The sequence below is a fragment of the Gekko japonicus genome, unplaced genomic scaffold, assembly GCF_001447785.1.
Source record: "Gekko japonicus isolate JY-2015 unplaced genomic scaffold, Gekko_japonicus_V1.1 scaffold3659, whole genome shotgun sequence".
Taxonomy (NCBI): domain Eukaryota; kingdom Metazoa; phylum Chordata; class Lepidosauria; order Squamata; family Gekkonidae; genus Gekko; species Gekko japonicus.
The window spans coordinates 92,290-100,686 of record NW_015177128.1 but is presented as its reverse complement, the minus strand read 5'-3'; the positions used below and the strand labels follow the sequence as shown (position 1 = coordinate 100,686).

General features: G+C 49.8%; 1 protein-coding gene across 1 annotated transcript; it reads right to left on the bottom strand.

Annotated features, from left to right (window-relative positions):
• Positions 1–4,810: 4,810 nt before the first annotated feature.
• On the bottom strand, positions 4,811–7,945 carry LOC107124819. The gene is made up of 2 exons (XM_015428328.1): positions 7,290–7,945; positions 4,811–4,943 (listed from the first exon to the last, which is right to left on the bottom strand). The coding sequence occupies exons 1-2, from the start codon at positions 7,943–7,945 to the stop codon at positions 4,811–4,813; spliced, it is 789 nt and encodes a 262-aa protein (XP_015283814.1).
• Positions 7,946–8,397: the final 452 nt, after the last annotated feature.

The window sequence follows — 8,397 nt, the reverse complement described above, 5'->3', positions numbered from 1 at the left end:
AGGAATGCAGAGATGATGTGCAGGGATGTGAAGACTGCAATTTAACAGTCAGCCTCATATCAGCGGCCATGTTTTGGATGGACCAATGACGACAGAAGTACAGAAACACCCCCCCATAAAGGTGTCTCACTATAGTACTCCCCACCCCTGGCATAATTTTTAAAAATAAAATGCTGCCGGGGGGGGGGGGGGGGGCGCCAAAAATAACACCCCCGGCGGGGAAAAAAGGGCGGGGGGGGGGGGGGGGGGGCTTCCACAAGTATCACACAGCTAGGCTGAAAGACAGGTCGAGTATCTTCAGTTCAAAGCATAGCTTTTGTTACTTCAGATTAAAAACTATAAACTTTGTAAAGGAAGCCTGCAGGTACAGAGAGGTCAGGCTGTCACTAGACTCTGACTTAGGGGTGTGCATTCAGCTTCCCCGAATTCACAAACATTTTAAATAAATGCCTTGTCGGTGTTTATTCGGTATTCCTAAACTGAATGCATATTCAAGAAACTTTTCGGCAACTGAATAGTTTCCCGAATTTATTCAGCTTTTTCGGCTTTCGGGTAGCCGAATGCGCCCCCCTGGCTTCCCTAGTCAATTTCACTCCCTGCCAGTCAGCTGTTAGGTTTAAGCCATTTAAAGGGAACAACTGACAGGCTTGTGGGAGTGAAACTGGCTAGGGAAAGCCTCCTCTCCCTGCCTGCCCTTCTCCAGCGGCCCGAGATAGCGCAGACATATTTAAATGCCTGCCCTTCCCTCCCTGAACTCGAGGAGGGACTGAAAGGCATTTAAACATGCCTGTGCTGACTTTCCCTTCCCTCCCTGAGTCTCTCCGCAGTGGAGAGACTAAGGGAAGGAAGGGGGCATGTTTCTATGCCTTCTCTTCTCCAGAGACAGGAGGCTTTCCCTGGTCAGTTTCACTCACCTGGCCTGTTTGCTGTTAGATTTAAATGGCTTAAACCCAACAGCTGACTGGCAGGGAGTGAAATTGAGCCGGGAAACTGCAGGGGCTTTGGGAGGGAAAGAAGGCATTTTAACATGCCTCCCTTCCCTCCCGTTGGATATATCAGAGACCCGAATATATTTGGCAACACCGAATATTTCCTCAGTCCTGATACTTTACCAGTATCGGACAAGGGAAATTTGGCAATTTACAGATATTTTTCGGGTCTGATAATACCCAAAGCCAAAAAATACCGACTTTTTTTTGCACACCCCTAACTCTGACTGATATCTGTCTTCATTCCTTTTCAGGGTGCTTGCTTCATACTGGTCCTTCTTCCTGTATTATGTTTTGTAAATGTGTTTCTTCTACTTGCTTCTTGTTCGTATTGTGCCAAGTAAGCCAATTTAATTGACTCTTGTCAAATCACGGAGTCTGTGTCCACTCCTGACCAATGCTCCCTCTAAGCTGTGGAGTCTTGTGAGCAAAAATGCTACTCTGTGAGCTACTGGCATTAAAGCTGTGAGCAAGCGATTTGGCTGTTGCATAAATTAGTTTGCTCTGGAGCCCCATCCTTCCTGAGCTGAGACAGAAATGAGTGAGCCAGAGGCTAAAAAACTGTGAGCTAGCTCACACTAACCCAGCTTAGAGGGAATACTGCAATGCTCCCTCTAAGGTGTGGAGTCCTGTGAGCAAAAATTCTACTCTGTGACCTACCGGCACTAAAGTTGTGAGCGAGCGATTTGGCTGCTGCATCAATTAGTTTGTCCTGGAGCCCCATCCTTCCTGAGCTGAGACAGAAATGAGTGAGCCAGAGGCTAAAAAACTGTGAGCTAGCTCACACTATGTCAGCTTAGAGGGAACACTGCTCCTGATTGGCCAATGCTTGCCCAACAGGGCGAATTAGGGACTAAATTTTTCACTCTTTAATGAAGCTCTGCCAAGGAGGAGAGCAAAAACAAGCTTCAGATCCAGCTGACCGTGTTGTCCCTCCTGCCGCCGCCCCCCCACCAATGCTCCCCAGGCCGAAGACATGGGGCTGCCGTCAACCTGCCTTGACTTCGTGCAGCTAAGTCGTCCTAAGTTTCCATTCTTGGAGATTAGTCAGTACAAAAGAACGTGAAACAGTATGAATTAAATGTAATGAAGCAGGCCTTCTAATCCTGTACCATTTCCAAACTCTCCCAGGAGATTCGTTACCCTTCCCAGAGCTATGTGTTTGGCCAAAAAAACCCCCACCACATGCCACCCACCAAGAAGTGCTGTTCTGGCACAACTCATTTCGTTTCCAGAATCTGCACTGGCTCCACTGCCCCTTGTGCCAAACGATACCCAACAAACCCACTCAGGCCCAGCCAGTTTTTCACTTGCCGTCTGTGCAGAGATCCGTTTCACCGTCCCGAGGTGCTGGGTCACCTCCTGCATGCTCTTCAGCTTAGCAAGCTCGTCCACCGTCCCATACACAGCCTTCACTCGACTGTAGGCAGCCCCGGCTTCTGTCTTGCGGTCCGGGCACCGCCTTTTCAGATTCCCAGACTTATCCTTCATGTCTTCAAGGAGTGCCGTCAGCTCCTTATACCACTCCTGAAGGGAGAAGCAACACAGGAAGTGGAGACTGTCTATGCAGGAAGAGAATCCGGATGTTCTGATGTCTTTTGTTCATCAGAAACCATCACCCACAAAAAAAGAGCCCCAAATAATGCAGGGCCCCTATTGGCCAACCAGTCTGAGTCTGCCCCCGGCCTCTTACTTGTTTTTCTTTTTTGCTATAAGCGTACAAAGGAATACCACAGCATCACAGCTTCTAATGACATCGTAACATAACTCTTACAAAGGGTCAGCTTATTTATTTATTTGTATTTTATTGGAAAAAAACGGGTATCTCGCCTTTTCTGCCCTTACAAGGGCCACCAAGGTGGCTAGCAATTTAAAACACACACGATAAAAACCACGTTTTAGAACCGTTAAAATCAACCCCCCCAAAAAACACATTTCACTGGTGCATGCATAGCACTGCTCAAGAATAGCAGAATACTATACTTGGTTTTTTAAAAAAGCTTTTGCATTGTACTGCTCCATAATAAGGCGACACTTAAATCCTTGGGTAATGCTAATTGCTGTAAGGTATTGGCTGTCCGACTGCAGTCTTCTACCCTGAAAGGGCTAATGAGAGCCAGTTTAGTGTAGGAGAGCCAGTTTAGTGTAGTGGTTAAGTGCGCGGACTCTAACCTGGGAGAACCGGGTTTGATTCCCCACTCCTCCACTTGCACCTGGCTGGATGACCCTGGGCAAACCGTAGTTCTGACAAGAGCTGTTCTCTCAAGAGCAGTCCTCGAAAGAGCTCTCCCAGCCCCGCCTACCTCACAAGGTGTCCGTTGTGGGGAGGGGAAGGGAAAGGAGTTTGTAAGCCGCTCTTAGACACCTTCGGGTAGTGAAGGGCGGGGTATAAATCCAATCTCCTCTTCTTCTTCTTAATGCTAGAGGGAAGGAAACTTCTCAAACACTAATCAAAAGAGTGGAGGAAAAACTCACTTGCCACTCATATTGCTGTAATGTAGTGAGAGTGCTAGGATGCTGCCCCCCCCACAATAAAAACCCTTAATTTTGGGGGCGTCAGCAGCAACACCAAGGCTGCTCAATGTGAAAATGCAAAGGAGGAAGAGGCATGCGCTCCCTTCCTAACACATGAAAAAGACCACCCCAACAATACCAAGCCATGAAACATCAGTATAAACAAAAAAGAAAGAAAGGCACACTATTAAGAATCATAGAATGTTATGAGTTGGAAGGGACCTTGCAGGTCATCTAGTCCAACCCCCTGCACTCTGCAGGAGCAGAGCTGAATGATAATAGCCCTACAATACACCCGAAAGATGGTCATCCAGCCTCCACTTGAAAACATCCAGTGAAGGAGCACCCACCACCTCCCGAGGCAGCCTGTTCCACTGCTCAACCACTCTGACAGTCAGGAAGTTTCTCCTGATATTTAGCCGGTAACGACTCCCTTGTCATTTCCACCCATTAGATCTAGTCTTGCAATCCGGAACATGGAGGTGTGCTTTGCTGAATACAAAGCACACCTCCATGGGCAAGCAGCCATGATCTCTGTGCCGGGTGATCCATTTTGTTTTTAACAATTTTGGGGGGGAAGGGGGGCCCAGAGGAGCAACTCAATAATCACATGGGTGTCTTTTCTTTTACTGTTTCCTCCAAGCCCTTAGATACATCGACCCAAAATATTTTAGCAATTGGACACTGCCGACATAGGTGGGGAAAGGAATTCAGTATGGTTATTACATTTCCAACAGATTTCAGAGGCTGACGGCGTTGCTTTTGCTACTCTATCCAGGTGCTATACCCTCTATACGCAATTGTTCCCTCACACCTATGTCTAAATAAAACTTCGCAATATCCAGGCCTAGCTTAACCCAGATACCATCCAGGATAGCTGTTGACAAGTCCTTTCCCTATCTGTTCCTATAAGTGAAAATTCTCTTTGATGTATTCATCAATGTATTATACTCCGTCATGCGGCACTCGGGTCTCGAACTGCTGAACTACTGACCTCCCAGTCTGCAGTTCAGTGTCTTAACCACTTGAGCCATACTGTCTATACCTTGTGGCTAATAGGGGCCACTGATGGACCTCTGCTCCATATGCTTATCCAATTCCCTCTTGAAGCAGTCCGTGCTTGTAGCCACCACCACCTCCTGGGGCAGGGAATTCCAAGTGTTAATCACTCTTTGGGTGAAGGACTTCCTTTTATCCGTTCTAACCCGACCACTCACTTACTTCTTGCGAGAGGAATTCCACCTCTGCCTCGTACGGGCTGCCTCCCGCGCCCCTGGAGACCTCCACCACCACCGCCGTGCAGGCCCTCATGGCCGAGGTGGGCAGCGCGGCCTCCGCAGCGCATTCAGCAGGCTGCTCTTCCCTGCCCCCGTGTTCCCCACCACTGCGACGTAGGTGCTGGGCGGTTTCGTGGCCTTCTGGAGCTCTGCAATCTGCTCCCTTAAAAAGAAAGAAACGGGAAAATCAGTATGTGGAGTCTACGAGGCCAGAATTATGCATATCATTCTTTCAATTACATCTGGCTCATAAGCTCACAGAATGTAGAGTGTATTGGCTCCATTCTGCATGCGAAGGGTTTTTCTTCGGACCTGGAAAGAGAGGTTAACACAACCTTAAAAAGAAAGAAACGGGAAAATCAGTATGTGGAGTCTACGAGGCCAGGATTATGCATATCATTCTTTCAATTACATCTGGCTCATAAGCTCACAGAACGTAGAGTGTACTGGCTCCATTCTGCATGTGAAGGATTTTTCTTCGGACCAGGAAAGAGAGGTTAACACAACTGGATCACCATTTAAGACACGTGTTCCTCATCGGGGCAGGTCGTTATTCTGAACTGAGGCCTCTGAATTATTTCTCTGCCTTGGGTGACACATATATTGATCATTAAACAATTTATATTTCCTCCAATTTTCAGAAACTATTGGATTATGACTGCAATGTTGGAAGCTAATGTGCAATAAATTATGCTTGACCACTGAAGGAGGCCAGTTGGCCGAAACACGTATGGTCAAGGTCGTATATGTTCTATAGGCATAGGTTCTATAAGACCGTGCACTGATCATTAAACAATTTATATTTCCTCCAATTTTCAGAAACTATTGGATTATGACTGCAATGTTGGAAGCTAATGTGCAATAAATTATGCTTGACCACGGAAGGAGGCCAGTTGGCCGAAGCACGTATGGTCAGGGTCGTATATGTTCTATAGGTATAGGTTCTATAGGACCCCCCCCTCCTCCCGTGTTTCCCTGTGTGCCTACTACAATCTTCAGGGTGTCACCTGTTAATTGTTGCCCCCCCCCCTCAGCACAGCCTGCCCCTCTTTTTCCCACTGTAGTCCCCATCCCACGGAACGGGCTCCCTGAGAGAGTGGGGAGGGGGCAATCCCTAGATGTTTTAAAGAGGTCCTTCAAGGTCACTTTATTTATTATAACTTTTAATGAGGTTTGAGCTGTAGACATTTGGGAAGCGGGGGTGTGTGTTTACTTGGGGTTTTATTATCCTTTTTATTTAGACTTCACAAGCCACCTTGAGCCACAAGGCAGACTCTAAGCATTTTAATAAAACAAGTAAAGTATAAACACACAGGCTTCTTGCTTTCTCCGGCAGGGTAGAAATCCAATCTCTTCTTCTGAGTTGAGGTTATTATTTGGGCCTATAGCTGTTTTTAACCTTATTGTAATAAATTCATGTATTTTTGTATATGTATATCTTGCTTTCTCCCAACAGGGTCCTCAGGTCTCCCCAGGTCAGCCTTGTTTCCTCTGGCTAGCAGCGGCTCTCTGGGCTGAGAGATGTCTTGCGCTGCCCCACCTGCCCGAGGGAGGCAAGGACGGAACCGGCGACCTTCCACATCCAAAGCAGGTATCCCTCCACCCTGGTTCCACCCCTCCAGGTGCCACCAACGCCACAGGCAGGTCAAGACAGGCAGCCAAACCACAAAACCAGAAGCGCGGGTGTGCCCGTCTACAGTCTGATAACCACTGATGCTTTCACAGGGATCTGCCAGAAACATATGTTTTTTGTAGAGACATTATTTAGCCCCGTAATTAAATTTTTAAAAAACCTTTTGGTTTTTAATTCAAGGGTTTTTAGGGGGTTAAGTTTTTCTCTCCCCCCTCTCGTTTCCCCCCCTCCTCCCGTGTTTCCCTGTGTGCCAACTACAATCTTCAGGTTGCCACCTGTTAACTGTCCCCCCCCCCTCAGGGCAGCCTGCCCATCTTTTTCCCACTGTGGTCCCCACCCTATGGAATCACTGATGCTTTCACAGGGATCTGCCAGAAACAGCTTCTTATGTGCATGTGTCAGAGTCCCGTGGCAATCAGATCTCAACAACACTCCTTCAAGGGAGTCGCGTTTATTGAGTACAGTAAAGGCAGGTCTTCTGAGCCTACATCCATTGTGTCAAGACTAAAAAGCAAGCGTGCGTAAGCTAGTGATATACAGAAATCAAAAAGGGTCAGGGGGTGGCTCGGGGCCAATCGGGAGTCACGCAAAAGCCCGCCTAACCTAACGGGAAGGCATTCCCAGGGAAAAGGAGTAACAAGGTACCAAGGTCACCAGCTCAGACTAACGGACGATAAGGATGCAGGGAGAAGCGAAACTAAGCATCCCAGAGAAACAGAGAGAGACGATCTTATCCAGTATTCAGCACACCCCCCCCCAGTTCACGGCAGCTGCCGAGCTGACAGCATGACATGAGAAGAAGCCGTATTGCACAATGAAGGTTTGCAGCAGCTCCCATTCCCCCCCCCCCCGGGCCCCCCCCCGAGCCACTTTTACCTCCACTTCTCCATGTGCAGCTGATCGATCCCCTCTACGGCACAGAGGGACCGTGAGATCTCTTCCAGCACGGACTGGCATTCTTGCAGCTGAAACGCGATCTCTTGCTCCGAGGACGCCCAGGGTCTCCTAGGGCTGCTGTCTGCTCCCACTGCACTGCTGGCACGTGTGTCCTGAGCAGAGCCGCCTCCGTAAGCCCAAGGGTGATGCCAGGGTGGAGGCCCAGACACACCGGGACTGACTGCCAAGGCAGAAGAGCGCCCTTCCTCGGCTTCCATGCACAGAGCGCGTTCATCCCCTGACGGCACGCAGGTGGTGTCTAGCTGCCCGGGTGCCTCCGCCTCCTCCAGGAGCCATTCTTCCTTCGTGCAGCCCACAGGACTCTCCGGCACCCAGTTCTCAGAGGCCTCGGGAATGCTGGCCTTCTGCAAAACCGGCATGACCGGAGAACGAGCGGTGGGGTAACCCCCACAAGGGCCGGAGCCCACGACCGGCACGTGGGAATCACACGGATCGGGCTCTTCTTTAACGAGGCAAGAAACCGAAGACAAAATGGGCATCCGGATCAAGACTGGAGCTTCTTCCTGGACCAGAGGGCTAAAAGCCGGCACCCGATTACCACCCGCCCCAACGGCCAGCAAGGGCCCAGCACTCATCCCCGTGCCCACCCCTGCATCTCCTTGGGTGCCGCTGCTGGTGTCTGTCTGCCCCCTGCTCCTGCCCAGGTCACGTGCAAGCCCTCCCCCAAAGCCTCTCTCTTCAGGGTCATCAGCGACGCCGGCAGGACCACGAGGCGGCAGAGGACAAAGGGAGGGAATCTCTTCTCCGCTCGGGAGCCTTCTGCCTGCGTCCGCATCGACGGTCTTTGCACACGTCTCCTGCTTCACGGACCTGAGCAAACACGATCCGCTCGGTGATGAGGAACTCTGGGCTTGACGGCATGCTGGCGTCTGGCCAAGGGAAGGGGCCAGACGGGATACAGAGGAGCTCTGCAAACCTTCACCACAAGTAGGAGCCACGGTGGGGCAGCCAGCGGACTCAGAAGTCACGATAACGGAAGCCATTCTTGAGGGAGAAGCATTTCCATCCTCATCGGCAAGCTCCCTGA

What these genes read in the sequence shown, in the direction of transcription:
- LOC107124819 (XM_015428328.1), bottom strand. Translation starts at nt 7,945, where the DNA reads ATGAGTGCTGGGCCCTTGCTGGCCGTTGGGGCGGGTGGTAATCGGGTG. An exon ending in CTGCACATGGAGAAGTGGAG is followed by an intron (nt 4,944 to 7,289) that starts GTAAAAGTGGCT and finishes TTTCTTTTTAAG; the next exon opens with GGAGCAGATTGCAGAGCTCC.